Source organism: Mirounga leonina, unplaced genomic scaffold (assembly GCF_011800145.1).
Source record: "Mirounga leonina isolate KUSES-001 unplaced genomic scaffold, KU_Mleo_1.0 Mir_201, whole genome shotgun sequence".
NCBI lineage: Eukaryota > Metazoa > Chordata > Mammalia > Carnivora > Phocidae > Mirounga > Mirounga leonina.
In genome coordinates, this window is record NW_023270504.1 from 6355291 (window position 1) to 6374458 (window position 19168).

General features: G+C 34.7%; 1 protein-coding gene across 4 annotated transcripts in view; it reads right to left on the reverse strand.

Annotated features, from left to right (window-relative positions):
* CCDC91 (coiled-coil domain containing 91) overlaps positions 1–19168 on the reverse strand; it is a 344660-nt gene that overhangs the window by 221626 nt on the left and 103866 nt on the right. For all 4 annotated transcript variants that reach the window (XM_035027989.1, XM_035027987.1, XM_035027988.1 and 1 more), the window contains exons 4-6: positions 16131–16258; positions 14951–15154; positions 14131–14235 (exon numbers count right to left, since the gene is read on the reverse strand). In XM_035027989.1, the coding sequence (XP_034883880.1) occupies positions 14131–14235; positions 14951–15154; positions 16131–16258 (437 nt within the window). The remainder of the gene's footprint in view (positions 1–14130; positions 14236–14950; positions 15155–16130; positions 16259–19168) is intronic.

Genomic DNA, 19168 nt, shown 5'->3' on the forward strand with positions numbered 1-19168 from the left:
CTCTTAAGAGCAAAAGAAAATGGTAAGACAGAAGAAATAATAAGGAAGGCAGAAACCAAACATACAAAATATACACATACTAAAAAAAAAAAAAAAAAAAGCAACTGCCTAGGAAGCATATTACATGGGAAAAGAAACTACAACAAAATGAAAGAGACTTCAAAAACCAAGTGGGGAACAACTTTGAAATGATAGAGGGAAAAAGTCTAATGAAACGGGTCAATGATTTTAAAAATGTGTGAGGTCCTTGGTAAATTCTTAAAGCAGAAGTAGGATTGGAGCTGTTGCCACATCCATAAATTCCTACGTAGTAAAGAGCAGGTTACTGTTTGCCATGAAGGCTGCCTTTTTCAGATCCTGCAGGTTTCGTGCTGCTCTGTGATTTCAGACACTGCTCTAACTTGTGAAACTCCCTGGCAGCTAGTCTGTAATTTTAGAAGCAGATGGAGTAAGGAGCATATTTACCTCCACTTTTCATTATTAAAATGCTCTCTACTCTGTATCCACAGCTGAAACCAAATTTAATAGTTTCTTATAAGATGTTATTTAATAGGATACAAGGATAATACAGGTATCAGCTGGAAAGAAAATATACATTGATCCTAATACTTTCATCACAAAAATCTCCTTCAAAAACCATAAATTCCTTTAGAAGCTTTACAGTATAAACTAAAACATACTTTTATCTTCTTAAAACTGAATCCAAATAAATTTTAGCATAGAGATGGATTACAACAGTAGGTATTAAATGGATGATGAAATAATACACTATAGCTTTAAATATAAAAACCTATACTCTATGTCTTGGTCTGCTCAGGCTTCATGACAAAGTAACAGACTGGTGTCTTAAACAACAGAAATTTACTTTCTCACAGTTCTGGAGGCCAGAAATCTAAAATCAGGGTGCCAGTATGGTCAGTTTCTGGTGAGAGCTCTCTTTCTGTCTTACAGAAGTCTGTCTTCTAGCTGTGTCCTCACAGGGCAGGGAGAAGAGTGACCCAAGCTCTCTGGTGTCTCTTCTTATGAGAACACTAATCCCCTCATGAGGGCCTCACCCTCATGAACTAATTGAAACCTAATTATCTCCCAAAGGCTCCATCTATAAACACCATCACATTAGGGGTTAGAGCTTCAACATGTGAATTTGGGTGTGGGGGGTGGAGAAGAGAGGCGATAGACCGAATCCACAGCACTCCACAAGCCACATGTTTCAGTCAACCAATCAACCAACCAACATACATTTTTTTGTGTGCCAGGCACTATTCTACGAGATGATAATGTAATGATTAAATATGAGAAAATGTCTCCCTCCAAGAACTTACATTCTGGGAGAAAACAAATACATAAACAATATTTTGCTATCTCCTTTGAGGAAAGTAAACCAGGAAGGAGAAGGGAGAAAGGAAGAACTATTTCAGCCAGAGATGTCAGAAAAAGGCTGTCTCAGGAAGTAGCCTTTCAGGTGAGAGCTAAAGCATGAAGATGAAGTAGGAATGAACAAGCTAAACCAATCACAAAATGCTCAGAGAACATTTATTGTATATAATAATCTTTCCAGTTTTAGATTTAGGCCACTATACTCTGTATTGTGAAAAGGTCTGAGATAGTAAATTCCTTGCCTATTCCCTTCAAAATCACAGTATCTTTCTTCCCTCATCTTTCTTCCCTCAGACAGAATATATAAAAAAGCACATGCCCTTCTCAACAAGAAGAAGGGACAGTAAAGCTTGTCAAAGCCTCTTATTTATTAATACATAGCAAATATCCCTTACGTCACCTCTTTCCACATTTAATGTTCCTGACTGAGTAAAGTCCTAAACTAAAATCCATTAGACAAATTAATAGAAAACACAGACCCAGGAGCCACCTAAGCCTATCCAAAAGTTTCTCAGATTTTTAAGCTTTGGGCGTGTCTTCTCCTTCAACATTCATTTCTGGCTACTATTAAGCACAGCAGCCTTTACTTCTTTACTTTATATTCAACTGTCTGGTTGAGAGACAAAGGCTCCATGACTTACCTGTCAAACAAAATACATAGATTTCAGATAAATTTGCTTCAGACCAGTCTTTTCATTTACTGCTGAAGTCTGTGGCTTTGTTCTAGAATGGTTGAGGTCAGAGTCTGACCTCAGATAAGTAGGGAAATACAGTAAATACATCCCTTGAGATTATAAACTAGAGTATTCACAAATAACAGGTTTGCCTCACCACTAGATGAAAATGAGGCTTAGCCACATTCTAAGTCCATGTTTTCCTATTTTTTTGGCAATACCATTAAACACACACACACAAAATCTATCACTAAGCTCTTCTCAAAAACATTAGTGGGTACAAAAAAAAAATCTGTGTGCAATCTAAGAATATTCCTTGGATGACTGATTTACAATTTAGTAAAGAAGATAAAACACACCCCTGAAGTGATAAATGCGCTTATAAACATCCTAATAGTATATGGGATGACTATACATAAACACTAAAATTATATTTCATCAAATTATATGCCGAAGAGACAATTATAAAAGTTATTTAAAATTTTAAGGTAAAGACCAAATTCAATGTCGCAGAATAAATATCATAATGACAATTCTCTAGCATTTCTGAAATGTATTCATATATCCCCTACATTAGCATAGATCTCAAGTGGACATATATCCCCTACATTAGCACAGATCTCAAGTACTGTTTAACTTTTAAAGAAATTATAGCCATGAAATTAGCATCCAGCCTTGAATCACTCACAATTAAAAATAGGTAAAAATTTTAAGACCAAGTGAATATACAGAAGTAATATGTGCTTGCTGAAGAGATTCTACGGAGAATCATATTGAGAATTTAGGTACCTAAATTTAAGATGGACTCTCAATCCATTTTTTGGTATTAATATTTTTTTTTCAGTAGGAAATCTCTTTAATGAGCCTTATTCATTTAAATTGAGGAACTATTTTTAAATTTAAAAACAGGAGAAAACCTTTCACTTCCCTATTTACAAAATCACTGAAGTTCAGTTTAAACTAACTAAAACAGTTTACATGTTTTTACTATTTTTAACATCTTATATTTCTAACTAAACTACTTATAAATTCTAAATATGAGAAGTATTTGGAACACAAAAACCCATTTTATGTACTGAATCAAGTCTAAGATGTCTATTTCATTATAGTTCATTATACTAAGATCTCCAAAATTTGGATGTCTTGAAATACACATTTAATGTTATCTTTTCTGTCCCCTCAAAGTCTATTATTAAATTGATGGTGTGTTTTTAAAAAATCTATGTTATCATAGATTTGAGGAGGTATTGCAAACACTTTAAATTTCTATCATTGTGTGAGGGAGGAAAATCATTCTCACGATGGCCAATTAGCCTGTAGAACAGAAGATGGTATTCTTCTAACTACGTTAAAATTATTCAATTTAGTTTTGACAAATAAAAGAACAATTTGATTTTCTGAATTATTAGAACAGGAATAAGAAAAATTACATAATGCCTTCAAAATATGAACAAGCATTAAATTTCAAAAACCCATACCTATATTATCTTTCAAAAATGTCCCCAATCTTGGCATTTTTTTTGAGACTAAAAGGTCAATTTTATTACTATGGTTATTTAGTAACAAATAATCCAATTTTTAAAGTATACATTTTTCCCAGTAGTTAGAAAAGTACTAAAGAAATTGTATTTATTTCTTTTTCAAACTTCCTATTTTGACGATAAAATTGGCAGGGGGGAGCTTTTTAAACTGTTCCTAATTTTTCATTATTTAAACTGTATCCAATAAGCTACAGTTTTTAATAAACAAGAGCTTGAGCTTTTTTAATTTTGAAAACAAAATGTAATTTTTATTTTTTAAAAATGATCTTCATTTAAAAAAGAAAGTTGCTACCCACCTAAGCTAGGGAAAGATTGCTAACTGCTAAAGTAGAGAATAAAGATTGTGAATGAAGAGAAACAGTATAAAACAAAGTTTATTCTCAAGATAATTAATATTTTGGGGAGGTGGGAGGGAATGACTTAAGATCCTTACTGGGAATATCAATCACGGTGTTGTGGTCGTTATCTACAGATAGACGTAAAAAGGTACAAACACAAGTTACATGTTGGAAAACAAAGAATCAAGTGAGTAGTAGCTCCATAGATATGCTTGCAAATACCCTCCTCCTCAAATTACTTTTTAAAAAGTTACTCATCTTCACTTAAAAAATAGAATAAAGCATGAGAAATTTAGTGACTCGGGAAAATGTGATATGACTGACTTTCTATAAAATTGAAAACAAAAACAAAGAATAAAAGCAGTAGTTTTCCCAAGTAGTTGTTTTTTTTTTTAATTTTCTAGACATTGTCTTCTTCATTTCAACAATTCTTGTAGGCATCTGTAAGTACCAAACACTAGTATACAAAACCAAAATATGGTCTTTTCCCTCAAATTTTATCAAGCATGATTGAGACCTCCAACTCCCTGCAAACTACTCCTAATTCTATGCGAGGTGGTCTCCTCAAGAAAAGCATACATGTCACCCTAACGATCACAGGTAATTCCCTTCAATAATAATTAACAGTGAGTGGATAGTGGGTATATGGTAGTGGTGGTAGAGTTTTCAGACCTCTCAAAAGTCCCTCACAAAAACACAGAGCACCTAAGAAATCGACAAAAACTCATATTCAATAGCTATCACAAAAACAGATGTCACAGTGTTTCTATGAATGCCCAAATGGGAGCAAGGAAAGATAAATGTTGAATCTTCCCAAGACGTGCATGGCAACAGATTCTGTGCAAGAAGAAAGATGAAAGCAACAGAGTATCAGGCAGACCTGGGAACTCCAAAATAGCTAGCAGACAGTAACCAGAGAGGTCAGCAGGCCAACATGAGGACAGCAGCTGAAACTGAAGGGCCCATACATTCCAACAGGGAGTAAGTACAAGTGGTCCTCAGTAAGGTATCAATGGCCCAGGATACTCTGGGTCTGATAAACACTATCTACTTTCAGGAGAAAGCTCCAGACTGAGGAGAAATAGCTGGGAAGAGAATCCAAACTGAACAAGCCAGAGACTAAAGAGAGAAGTAAAAGAGGGTTTTGAGACAGAAGTGGAAGATGGGAAGAGAGTCAGAAAAATCTGTAAATGTGGCAATAATTTTTTAATCTGACAAAAACATTAGAGCACTACAGAATCATGAGGGGATAAAACTATCTTCAATCACTCCTCTCTTTTAAAAGGTCAAGGAAACTAATGCCATAGAAAAACAAATAACAGAAGAGTACTAAAGCCAAATCCCATAGAATATTATATATGTAAAAGAAGGAATAGAACCACAGCCCTACAGAAAATAAAAGCCCAGCAAAAATGTCTATTAAAAAAGAAATTTAAAACTCTACACTTATATTTCAAAGCAAACTAAAAGATATTATGAAAGTGATAAACCAAGGAGCAACATAAATCATTTTACAGAAAGACTCAAATGATAGGAGAAATTTCAGAAAAGAATTATGACAGAATGAATCATTTCGGAAATGATCACTAAACTAAAAAGAACACAAGATCAAATAAGCTAAACTGAAAATACCTTAAGAGAAATAAAATAAAAGGGGAAACATGCTTTAGAACAGAAAGAAATGAAGCAATGAAAAGGATTCAACACACACGAGTCACCAGAAGGGAAAAAAATAGGAAATAAAACAAGAATTAAATTTATAATTTAAGAAAAACCCCTTGAAATTCTAAAAAAGGAATTGAATCTATATATATTAAAGGGACACACTGTGAATCTAGAGAAATCAACCCAGACTGACCAATACCAGGACATATTCCAATAAAATTATTTGACTTTAAAGAACAACAAATGAGAAGTTTGTCTAAAAAGAAAGTTAATAATTAACAGAAAAATTAGATTGAAATTAAGTCTTTGACAGCAATACTTCATAATAGAAAAAAAATGGAATAATACATTCAGATACCCATAAAAAGAAAACTGAGTAAGAAATCTCTTACTGAGCCACTATGACAGCGCCTCCAAGAAATACTCTTAAATAAGGTGGGGGAGGGGGAAATTTGTAAAAATAATTAACTAAAGTGTACTTAGTATATTACCATCTGTATAAAAAGGGGATGGAGGGGACGCCTGGGTGGCTCAGTTGGTTAAGCGACTGCCTTCGGCTCAGGTCATGATCCTGGAGTCCCGGGATCGAGTCCCACATCGGGCTCTCTGCTCGGGAGGGAGTCTGCTTCTCCCTCTGACCCTCCTCCCTCTCATGCTCTCTGTCTCTCATACTCTCTGTCTCAAATAAATAAATAAAATCTTTAAAAAAAAAAAGGAGGATGGAGGATTTGTTCATTCATTCATTCATTCATTCATTCATCTATCCATCCCTTTTGTATTCACCATAAAAGACTCTGGGAGGATAAAAATAAACCAACAGTGGTTACCTGTTGAGAGGACCAGGAACTAGGTGGATTGTGCATAGGTGAGGAGTAGGCTTTTCACTGTATGTATATGTTTTTTACTATATGTACTTTTGATGTTTGAACCACTTGAACACATTATTTAACCGGTGTGGGATAGGACTTGAGCATTTTTTAAAGCCTTTCCTAGAGATTCTAATGTGAGCCATGATTAAGGACTACTGCTTTAAAATCTAAAGGCAGTCAAATCAGTGAAGTAAAAGAGAAAAAAATGAAGAAATTAGTGAAAACTACTACATAAACCAATATTTTAAATGTATTACTTTGACCTAAAAGTCTTATTTTTCAAGAAATGTATAACTGACATATTAAGTAAAATACCCTTAAAATGTTGCTTATTTTCATATATAATTCTTCCAGTTTGTCTTGAATAAACTTTTTAAAAAAATACATAAACCTTTTGCTTCAATGCTTATTGTTCTAATACAGTTTGACAAAAAGGTCTTCCAAATTTACAATGGATTTGAGAATTCAATTTATTTTGGAATAAGAAAGAAAATTTTTAGATGCATCTGTCATAATGACTCTCCCGTTATAGGGGTTATAAAGAGGGTAGGTTTTATAACAACTGAAATTTATTCATTTCCCAGTATCTTACCTAATCTAAAATATACAGTGTTAAATGAAAGGCTTATGAGACCAAACAGAACATAAAATTTTTATTTTCCTTTCATTTTTTTCCTCCTCTTCATAATGCTGTTAATCATTCTTAAAGACAGGTGAGTGAACAGGATGTCTTCAAGATATGCTTAATCTGTATTTCCTTTAGCACACTCTACTTCTTGGTGGGACTGCAACTACATTTTGGGTTACCTATGCAGAACTAGTTAATTCCTCACATACTGGGTCATCAGGCTAAATGCTCAGAAGTATCAAGCCACTGCTCAAATCTACCCTCAGCCAAGTGCCATAAAGCACAATAATCATAATAGCCTCTGGCTAAGGGCCCAAGTGTCCAACACCTGACTAGCATTCACTTTGAAAAAGTAAACAAAAACACTGAGAATAATATCTATTCGGGGCACCTGGGTAGCTCAGTCAGTTGAGCATCCAACTCTTGGGTTTCGGGTCAGGTCATGATCTTGGGGTTGTGAGACTGAGCCCCAGGTAGGGCTCCACGCTCAGTGCGCAGTCTGCTTAAGATTCTCCCTCTGCATCTGCCCCTCCATCCCCCCACTCGCATTCTCTCTCTTTCTCTAAATAAATAAATTCTTTAAAAAGAAAAAAGAATGCTATCTATTCATATTTAATTAATATAACCTGTGAAATCAGCAACAGAATATAGGTAGTAACCTGAAGCAGTATAAATCCATTTATGAGGTCAATTTAAACACTATTAAATGAAATGCTGTATTTTCACTTAACTGTTTTTGTTTTGTTTTAATTAATTCTCAAACAGAAAAATCAACATACTATAACCAGGATGCATTTCAATAGGAAATGGCATTTGGAAGAATAGGCCCAGTCTTTAAAAAGTTTATACAGAAAATTCCCAAAGCTAGTCATAGCTACCAATTCTGACAACTATCAGAGATGATAATTTAATAACCAATTGCATCTGTTAATTCAATTTTTTAAATGTGGTAGCATTATTATTATCAGGTGAGACCTGATAAGCTGCCAAGTTTCTTCAGTGCTCGTCACACATGCAGACCAATTTGCTATGGGAGTCAGAAAAAGAACACAAAAGAAATTGGAATCCAAGGTGTACTAAGATGATTCTCCAAGTTTCATGAGAAGTCCTTTAAATAGCTACCTCTGACAAATGCAGCATGACTCACTTTTCTTCCTCTCGTTGGGCTACACACCCTGGACAGAACAGGAAAGGAGAGGTAGTGTATACCCTCATTGTACTGCAGAGTTCACAGTGTTCCTTATTTCCTTCTCTTACAGGCACATTCACACCCCTCCACCTATCCTGGCAATTAGACCATATCACATAAAACAACACTGTTCGAGTTCTCTGCAATAGTTATTATTGTTTTTTTTTAAAAAAAGAAAGAGCTTATTTAAGGTTTTACAAACCTTACATTTATTAATTACTCTTTCTCTGATTAGACTAAAACCTTAACAAAGGCACACCCAACAATGGTCTAAGTAGAAGTAGATTTATTTGCAAAACTGAAAAATTAAGCTCTCCACTTTGAGATCCCACGAAAACACCTGGATTGTTTATGGGGATGAATAGGTATGAATTTTGTTTTATTTTTATTTTTCCGAATTGTCCATATTTTTCACAATAAACATATTATTCTTATAAACACATAAGCATACTAACATTTTTTAAGAGAAAGTTTTCTCAGCTAATTTAATCTAGTCTTGTCAATACTATCTCTTTGTATTCTTGAATGGTTTTTTTTACTTAAGATACCACAGAGAGATAGGCACCGATATATTATCCCTGTCATCATAAATAACAGAAAACTTTTTCTATTTCATTAAGCTCCACAAATATTTAGAAGATCTGTACGTTATATGTTTTAATATAGAAAATATATGGATTGCCATACTCTTCAGAAAATATATTGACTTTCAGATATCTGAAGAACGACTGGCAAGCCATAAATTCAAGGAAGAAATTTAATAAGTATCCACTACTTAAAAACTCACTTTTGCTAATATTTCATCCTATATATATATTTAGCATACAGTAGCCTCTTTTGACACAAATTTAATAACATCTCTTATTCCTGGGACGCCTGGGTGGCTCAGTCAGTTAAGCGTCTGCTTTCAGCTCAGGTCATGATCCCAGGGTCCTGGCATTGAGTCCTGCATTGGGCTCCTTGCTCAGCAGGGAGCCTGCTTCTCCCTCTGCCTGCAGCTCCCCCTGCCTCGCGCTCTCTCTCTCTCTCTGATGAATAAATAAATAAAATCTTTAAAAAAAAAAAATAACATCTCTTATTCCTAAAAAATTATCAGATTGAACTACCTTTGTATCAGTTTGAAAAAAAGGCTATATCCCCAGAAAGAAGTGGACTACAAGAAAAGGAGGTCAAATAGTGAAGCCCAAGATTTTCTAAATTCTTAATGAATCTGGTCTGTACAATATAATTTAAATATTTTTATCGAAAATACATTTCCAGAAAGTCTAACACATACACCTATACATGCACGAACTTGGTAAGTATAAAGCAAAAATAGAGACTTATGAGTTATTTCCCAGTTTGAGTTATCCATATTTTTACTTGCCCTTTCTCTATTTACAAGGACTCCAAAAACTGATTATGTAAACTATTTCCTTAAAAAAATTTACTCAAAATATCTGCTTTAAGTTAATGTATTTTAAGACTGAAGTTAGTTTCCTGCTGTAGCTACAACAAAGAATATTTAAAATTTAGAATGTTCCTTTCTAGTACACTTATAGACTAAGATGAAGTAGGTGCATATCTCCCTATTTTCTCAAAAAGTACAGCTAAAACACCTAGACACTGTATTTAAAACAAATGTAAGATGATTCTAGAAGGTGGCAAGAAGAGAGATCTAGGGAGAGACCTGGGACAAAAGAGAATGATACATTATTCCGTTCTGTGAGTTTTCTTTTAGCCTCATACATCCCAAGCTGGGTAATGAAATGGCCAGCAACCAGGAAATACCAGTGGGCACAAACAACAACCCCAAGAAAAGCCCTTCCTCTCTAGCCAAAGGACCATGGTAGGGGCAACTCAGCAGAACAAAAAACTTGTAGGTAATAAATGGCCTGATGACAGCCGAACCCACGGAAAAAAAATATGACCCCACAACCATCTCTGTGAGCCACGGCCAAAGTGCTAAGCCCAGACTTCCACCTTGACCAGCTGTGGGGAGGTTTCCCATCCCACCCCCACTGCCCTCTAGGTGATAGCAGAGAAAACCAAGTTGGGAGGCATTTTTTGAACTTGAATCCCCATCCAGACATAAGGAGGCTCTCTCTCTCTCCTTTCCTGTGTCAGAAAAAGCTGAGTGGGGAGTCAGAACTTTTATAACCGTTTAAGAGGTAACAAGGCTTCCCGTCCCACACTCCTCCTACCAAGCAGGGTTGTATCAACCAAGGCTGATCGGGGGCTTGAAATCCCACTTTTTCCCAGGATTAAAAGGCACCCTTTTGACCCAGAATGTCAAAGGCAGCTAAGTAGGAAACCTGCACCTGACAATGACAAAGTGGCGTCTACCTTCCCCTAACTGTGCAGTGTCAAGAGACCCGTTAAAATACCAGATTTAATTAAGATCCAAGGAGTCATATGAAATACCCAAAATGCATAGGATATAATTAAAACCACTCATCACACCAAGAATCAGGAAAACCTCAACTTGAATAAGAAAAGACCATGAACAGAGAACAATAAGCTGACACCAATGTTAAGATTATTTGACAAGGATTTTAAGGCAACCATCATAAAATTGCTTAAATAAGTAATTATGAACATGATTGAAACATGAGGAAAAAAAGAAAGTTTCAGCAAAGATACAGAAGATATAAAGAACCAAACAGAGGGTGCCTGGGTGGCTCAGTTGGTTAAGCGCCTACCTTCAGCTCAGGTCATGATCCCAGGGTCCTGGGATCGAGTCCCACATCGGGCTCCCTGCTCAGGGGGAGTCTGCTTCTTCCTCTGTCCCTCCCCACTGGTCCTACTCATTCTTTCTCCCTCTCTCTCTCTCGCAAAAATAAATAAAATCTTAAAGAAAAAAAAAAGAACCAAATAGAAATTTTAAAACTGAAAAATACAAAACTAATAGCGAAGAACTGACTCAAAAGCAGAATCAGTAAACTACAAGATAGAACAATAAAAATTATTCAAACTGAACAACAGGAAGAAAACAGATTGCAGAAATAATGTACAGAACAAGTACCTACAGAACTATAACAACAACAACAAAAAGCTTTGCTAAATAGCATGCTTGCCTTTTAGTTCAGTTTGGCTATGAGACCTCCCAGTACTTTTTCCTATCAGTTATCTGGCCAAGGTGATAAGATACTCCATAAGTCAGTTTACCCTTTTATTCACGTGGTATAAAAAGGAGAGAGACCCTTCTTGGTGTGGAAGTAAAATCATCTGAAAAAAGTTTTCTTTGGAAGTACTGCTTCCTATAAAAAGTCTTTTTAAATTGAATATGAGTTTTGAAGACTCAATTTGTTACTCTTATATTATCACGTTAACAGTAAAAGCAGTACAACAACCATGATAATGCCACTTGGGATTTATATTGGTCTTTATTGTGAAAAGCTCAAAGTGTATGTGAGGTCTTAGGTGGTATCTCAAGTATGTTACTGTTCTCATTAATAGACTGAGAAACTGAAACTGAATTTGCAAAGGTGTATGTCTCACTAAAGGGCCCAGAATAAGTCACTCATTATAGGCAGAAAAAAATATATAAAGTACTCTCATTATTCAGTACTGCATCTTCCAATAAACACTATAATTCCAAATATGGGGCTGGTAAGTGTGGCTGTACACAACATAATTAGCCCTTGGGGAACAGGCTGCATTGTATTAGTGAATTCATTCATTCATTCAAGAATATTAAGTGGGCCCATACTATATGCCAGATATGACTCAAGCACTAGGAAAGAAAGTTCCTAACTTCATAAAAAATTACATTCTGGTGGGAGAAAACAAAACATAACCAAATTAAAACAAAATAACAGGTGAAAAAAAATGCTATGAGGAGGAGGGAAAAAGCAAGGAAAGGTAGCTAGGAAATGCTAAGCATTTACACAGTGTCTTCTTTTCTATTGCATGGTCAAGGAAAGCATCCACAAGAAGGTAGCATTTGAGCAGGTATTTGAAGGAAGCTAGGGTTCAGTGAGAGTTATTAAAAGTATAATATTCAAAAAGTTAAAATGGGACTCATGTAAATATAAATTGAACATACGCCAAAGATTTATTCTACTCACTTATTAATAAATGAATGTTAAGACTGATTCAAAGAGCATTTGAAGATATGTATATATCTTTTATATATATATATATATATATATATATATATAATTTAAATAATGGTGTGTTAGACTAAGAAAGAGTGCTAGGTTGGAGACAAAACTGGCCAATGTCCTACAGGTCAATAAAGAGTATTTTTGAAGTTATCTTTTCTAATAGAAATGACTTAACGTTCTTCTGGGAAAAAATTAATTAACATGTAATGTCAATATATCTGAGACTTACAATCGATAGTAAACAGCAAGTCAAATAAAGTACATTCTCCTAAATAATCCGAAGTCTATTAAACAATATCCCCATAAGACACTGAAAGAACACAGCTCACCCTCTCCCTTATTTTCAAGTTTCTCTTTTTTCTTTTTTTTTTTTTCGACAAAGCTTTGCAGATAGGAGAGCATTCCAGTCAGAGACACTGTGAATGAATCACAAAATATTTCCCTCCACTCACCACTCCGACAGCCAAGAAATGCCCTCCCCAACACAGACTCACACATTCACCTGAATCTTATTAAGTAAGAAGTTTGGTGTAAGTAAATAGCTGGAAAAATTGGAGAAGCCAGAAGATTTACATTGGAAGGAGACTGAGAATTGAGGTCGGGAAATGATTTGATTTACATTTTTAAAAACATTACCTGCTGAAATAAAAACTCATTAGGGAGAAGAACAAGGGTAGAGGCTAGAAGACCACTTAGGAGACCATTAAAACGGTCTAGGCAAATAAACAAGTAAATATATAGTTTGTCAGATGTACAAAGTGCTATGGAGAAAAACAAAACAGAATTTGGGAAGGTTGACAGGGGTGTCAGCATTGTCTGGAAAGGTCTTCTCTGATAAGGTGATATTTGCACAGGGATCTGAATGATATAAAAAAGGAAACCATGAAGAAAACTGAGGGAAGAGTGTTCCAGACATGGGGATAAGGCACAATGACTGAGGAGAGAGAGTCAGGGAAAAGATGGGGAGAGGGGATAAAAGAGAATGCAGTGCCTTGCAAACCACTTTAAGGACTTACTTGGCTTTTAATTGGGGTGAGATGAGAAGCCATGAAGGTTTCAGAGCAGAGAAAGGACACGATCAGCTTTATTAAGTATTAGATTACAGTGGCTGCAATGTGGAGAATGGTCTATAAGTGGGCAATGACAGAAGCAAAAAGATTAGTTAGAAGATCCTTTAGTATTCGAAGGGAGAAATAAGGATGGCTTAGTATAGGGGGGTAGCAGGGACCTTAAGGACAATCAAAACCTGGACATTTTGAAGGTAGAGCCAACAAGTTGTGATAAAGGAACAGACATGGGGTAAATGTGGGTATCAGCCTTAGCAACTGGAAATACAGAGCTGCCATTTATTGAGATGGTAAAGACTGCAGAAGAAACAAGTTTATTAAGGAAATTTGGGGAGAAGAGGAGACATTGATTACAATTTATGAAAAAGGTTAAATACCTCACTTTGGAAGTTACAGGATTCCAAACTCTTCAAATGTAATCACAGTAAGAAAAATCAGAATATCGATTTCTAAGTTTCATCCATCAGAAGCAATATCTTTCATCAAATTGAGTCTCAACTAACCCTCATTGCTTCTCACAAATACATACTTTTCAAAATGGCATTTATCATTAATTTCATCCATTGGTCAATATTTTACATATTGAAGCAAGCATCTGATCCTTCATTGAGTATTTATTAAACACTTTTTTGAAATTATATTACATGCTTCTGCAAAAGGCCTGCATATTAAATTTTAAATTCACAGGGTTTACCTGAAGTTCTTTGTATCTATCTTGAAAAGAAATGGCCTCTTGCTCTTTTTCTTTAAGGAAATCTTTTTCTAAGACACTATGCTTTTCCATCAATGATTCCACATCCTAAAAGAAAAATCCAAGCATAAATTGTATAATATTTGATGGCATAAAATATATTCAGTTTTTTCAATGAACACACCAGAAAATATTTGGTAAGGAAAGCACTTACAGGAAGTATGGTTTAAAGCTCAACACTATTACAGATTGTATGGCCCACTCTCATTTCCAGACCTATATTAACATTGATATAACACTAAAATTATTCACACTAATAAATGAATAGCATCTAAACTAACTGTAATCAGCACAAACTATCTCTACATATCTACATATATTTTCTATAAATTTGCAAATTATAGATATATTTATAGGAAAGAGAAATGAGAACATAAATAAATAATTTACCAAAACAGCTATATATCTAAGTACTCTTGTCAAATATCCCATGCTGCCTAACTTCCCATAGGGACAAGTCAATGTTACAGTATAAGAAATACAACACTACCTGTTTTCAAAGTAAATAAAAATAAATCAGAAGAAAAGCATTAGAGGAAAAAATTTGGTAGCAGATGTTCATCTTTAAAAGTAAGGATCTAAGACTAGCCATTGCTTATCAAAGACTTTTCTAAATGATAAATTCACAAAACTAATTTAAATCTATAGCCAAGGGAAGACAGCATCTTCTTCCACTCATGAGTTTTTAATCAGATTAGGATTATATCAAATTTCGAGTCTATGCAACTCAAACATTTATTTTTTTAGGCAAATGTAAATATACCTTTTTAATTCTCTGTTTTTCTTCTTCAGAAACTTTGAGCTTAATCTCCAGACTTGAAATTTTCTGCTGAAGCTGTATGTTTGATACATTGGCCCCAGGATCCTCAGAATCATCCACAAGAGCAATTGTTCCATTACTTTTCTCATCATTTAAACCCAATGGAAAAAGTGAGATATCCAGATGAGTGTGTGTTGATTGCTGAATCTAAACCACATTAAAAAAAAAAAAAAAAATACACAAGAGGGGAAAGTTTACACTGTACCAATAATGAAAACATCCAAAGGGCACCAGAAACCACATTTGGAAATTAAGTTGTAGCAAAGGTTCTGAAATTATTTCACCCTTTAAGTAAATCAACAGAAGACCTCAAACTGTTACAACAACCTGATTTTTGCAGCTAAGAAACAAAATTCCCTCTAAACTTTAGAGTCTAAAGCATTTATTATTTTGCAAGCAAAGCACTAAAAAACTTAAAACATTTTCTTATGCTTGAAAGCATATAATTAAGTATAGACACATCTGATACTCACCAGTTCTTAAATTTATACAAACATCCAGAATTTGTGTTTTTAAATTATAAATCAGAATTTGAAATTTATTAATAACCACTAATTGATCATCAATCACTCTCTATTAATAACCACTAATTGATCATCAATCACTCACTCAAAGATAACAGGTGACTCAAGATTGTGTACTGTACTTTGGAAATCTGGACTAATTGCAGCATCTAGCCCAATGCCTGGATTAATAAATATTTGAATGAATAAACCCAATGACTGCTATCTTTTTGGTTTTTACTCTAAAATTAAAATGAACACTCTAATACCTAAAAAAACAGGTTAAGCTTCCCTGAAAAGAGAAATAATTATTTTTTTGTAATTATTTTTTCTTTTGAAGTTTTGAAGATTTGAAACGCAAAGCTAAGACAATTTTAATAAATGATACACTTAAACTGTATTTTGGTAACTACGGCTACTCAAAAACTTTGCAATTATGCCACAAAACAAACATATTATTCAGTTTTTTGAATTCCAGATATTAGCCTCAAAGTTAAAATATCTACAAAAATACTTCTTTCATAAAAATAAGTAAAAAAAAAAATCAATCCGAAAAGCTTTATTTAAACCTCTAATTTTTTAAGTCTGTAAGCTTCTTATAAAAATACACTTGTCTTTACCTGTGCTTTAGGAACAGTTTGACTGACAATGCTGCTGTCTGTGTGTGTATTTTCTGGTGATGAAATGATGGGCTCAGAAGAGAGGCAGCCAACTGAAGTAGCATGGTCATGGTCCAGTACTCCAGATACTAAAGAAAAAATAAATAAATGAAGGATTATCCAAGAGAAAGTCAAGAATAGGTTGAAAGGAAGAAAGAGAGTAGAGGAAAGGGAAGAGAAAAGGGTAAGGGAAGTAAAAGCAATGAAACAAAATGAAGATTCTATGACTATTCCTCGGGGACCATTATCTAAAATCTAAAACTAGTATTTCTAAATTTATCATGACATTTCCACGAGACCCAGACAACAAAACAGTTTACTAATGTCATAGTGTTTACATAATAACACATTACCATAAGTAGTGAATTTCCAACTGAGAGAAAGCATTCAAATATATTATCCATTTATTCAGTTAAGAAAAAGCACTAGCATGCCTACCAATGCCCGCCACAGGCACTAAGCATGGAGAAGAGACAGTGAACAAGACAGATGTACCTTATGACCCAGAGGCAAGTCAACTCAATGAAATATGTATTACAATAAACTGAGTTAAGAGGAAGAATAACTACTTTAAAATAGCTAATCCACGGCGCCTGGGTGGCTCAGTCGGTTAAGCGTCTGACTCTTGATTTCAACTAAGATCATGATCTCAGGGTCATGAGATCAAGCCCCACATCCAGTTCAACGATCCACAGGAAGTCTGCTTGAGAGTCTCTCTTTCCCTCTCCCTCTGCCCCTATGCCCCCACCACACATGCTCTCTCTCTCTCAAATAAATAAAATCTTTAAAAAAATAAAATAGCTAATCCAACTGCCTCTGTATTAACTTCTTCTTTTGTAACAAGCAAAAGAATTTTCATGTTAAGATCAATTTTAGTTTGCTGAATTGTTTCTACAAGAAAGTAATGTTGAAATAGAATCCTATAATTAGTTTGACAACAAATTATTATTAGATTATGATTAGGTTCAAATACAAAGGTCATGAAAAGAAAGCTGACTGCTAAGATGAAATAAGACAAAAATACCGATAAGGGCAAAATAAAAAGATTATACGTATTATTACTATATTCTCAAATTTCTTTCTAAAAATTCAAATATATTTGAATTATGTGTTTTAAAGTTTAAGAAGAGTAAATCATTTTTAGCAGTAATCTCTTTCTATGTTTTGGCTTTCTAAATTATAAAGACCTTTATTCCACATTGGCATCAGTAGCAACGTCAGCGAAGTTCTACCATAAATTCTGGAAGGCAGCTCACAATGGAAATTGCATTTTTCCCTAAAGAAAGACATTTATAAGGTAATTAGGTATTTAAAAACTAAGGAATATATCAATTTCTGATTGGCACCCTATGGGATCATTCAATTATCTCACATACACTATTATGTTGCAATACCGAGTTTTTAAGATACTATGTGCCATACTGGATAAGGTATTCTACCTTGTTCCACAAGCATGTCACTATTTTAACTAAAATACAGAAAACTGGAATTTCAATTCATGTTTGTACTTGATATATCTTTCCCAGAAATAATTTTTTTCTAATCTTCACTATTCTGTATGCTAACATATTTCTTTAAAATGTCAAAATAGTCTACTTCTAATTCTGAATTATAATTTATAATAAAAATATTCCTAATGAACTTTTAAAGGCATGAAAATGAGTACTATTATACAGTAAGAGGGAATAAGGCTTGTAATTAACAGCATAGACTCTAGACCCATAGTGTCATACCAGGTGTAAAACGATCGGCAAGTTTAACTTCCCTTAGTTTCCTTGCCTGTAAAATTGGCATAGAGTTGCTGATGAGACTTAAATTGACTAAAATATGTAAAACATTTAGCACTGTGCTGATATCATTTTCATTATTACTTCAAAGATCATTAAAATTTGTTGGACAATTATGTTTATTTCTGGGCATAAAAGGTATGTGTGACTATGATCCCGGGTTCAAGAAACTCTTAAAAATACCATTCTGATCTGGGGTGCCTGGGCGGCTCAGTCAGTTGAGCATCTGCCTTTGGCTCGGGTCATGGTCCCACAGCGTGCTGGGATCCAGCCCCACGGCAGGCTCCCTGCTCAGCGGGGATGCTTCTCCCTTTCCCTCTGCCCCTCTCCTTGCTTGTATGCTCTCTCTCTCTCTCTCTCTAATAAATAAATAAAAATCTTTTTAAAAATATCATTCTGATCTAATACCTGAACATTTTTAAATCTCTTTATATGTCACTCATATTTATAGCTATAATCTAAGACATCATATTGTCCCAAGTTAAATTCTCATCCTATAACATTAAATGGTCAAGTACATCAGAAGGAAAAGTAGGTAGAATAATGGAAGGGAGGGGATGTAGGAGGAAAGAAAGGAAAGCGATACATAAGGAAAGAGGAAGGGAGAGGTTGAGGGAGGAAAGTAGGAAAAGGGGGACCTCACACTTGTGACCGCAACCTCATATTTCCACGAGCTACTGCCACCCTATCACACTTTCCCTTTATAACCAAATTTCTTGTCTCCAAATGATTTGTTTCCATTTTTTTTCTTCCTCTCCCACCCCTCATCACTCCAGTGGACCCATCATTTAAGATATTAATTTTCCTTTCAGTTACTATTAATCAAATGAACACGTCTTACTTGATCATTCTTTCTTTAGTTCTCAGGAGCACTTGCTACTAGTGCCCCTCCTTGCTCCTGAACCTCCTCCGTTGGCACTTGCAATACCATTATCTCCTAGATTTCCTCCTAACAGTTTGACTATTTTGTCCTTGTTTTCTTTTCAGATTCTTTCTCCACTCAATCTTAAGTTTCATTGTTCCCAATGTCCACTTCCCAATATCCACATTATTACCACTTTGAAAATCCATTATTTAGATTATGACCTGTAAGCTAATGACACCTAAATTCACATCTCTAAGCACCAACCACGTGCAGACCTCCAGATCCATATACTCAACTTTAACTACCAGACAGTTCCATTTAGGCTGTCTAGCAGGTATGTCAAACTT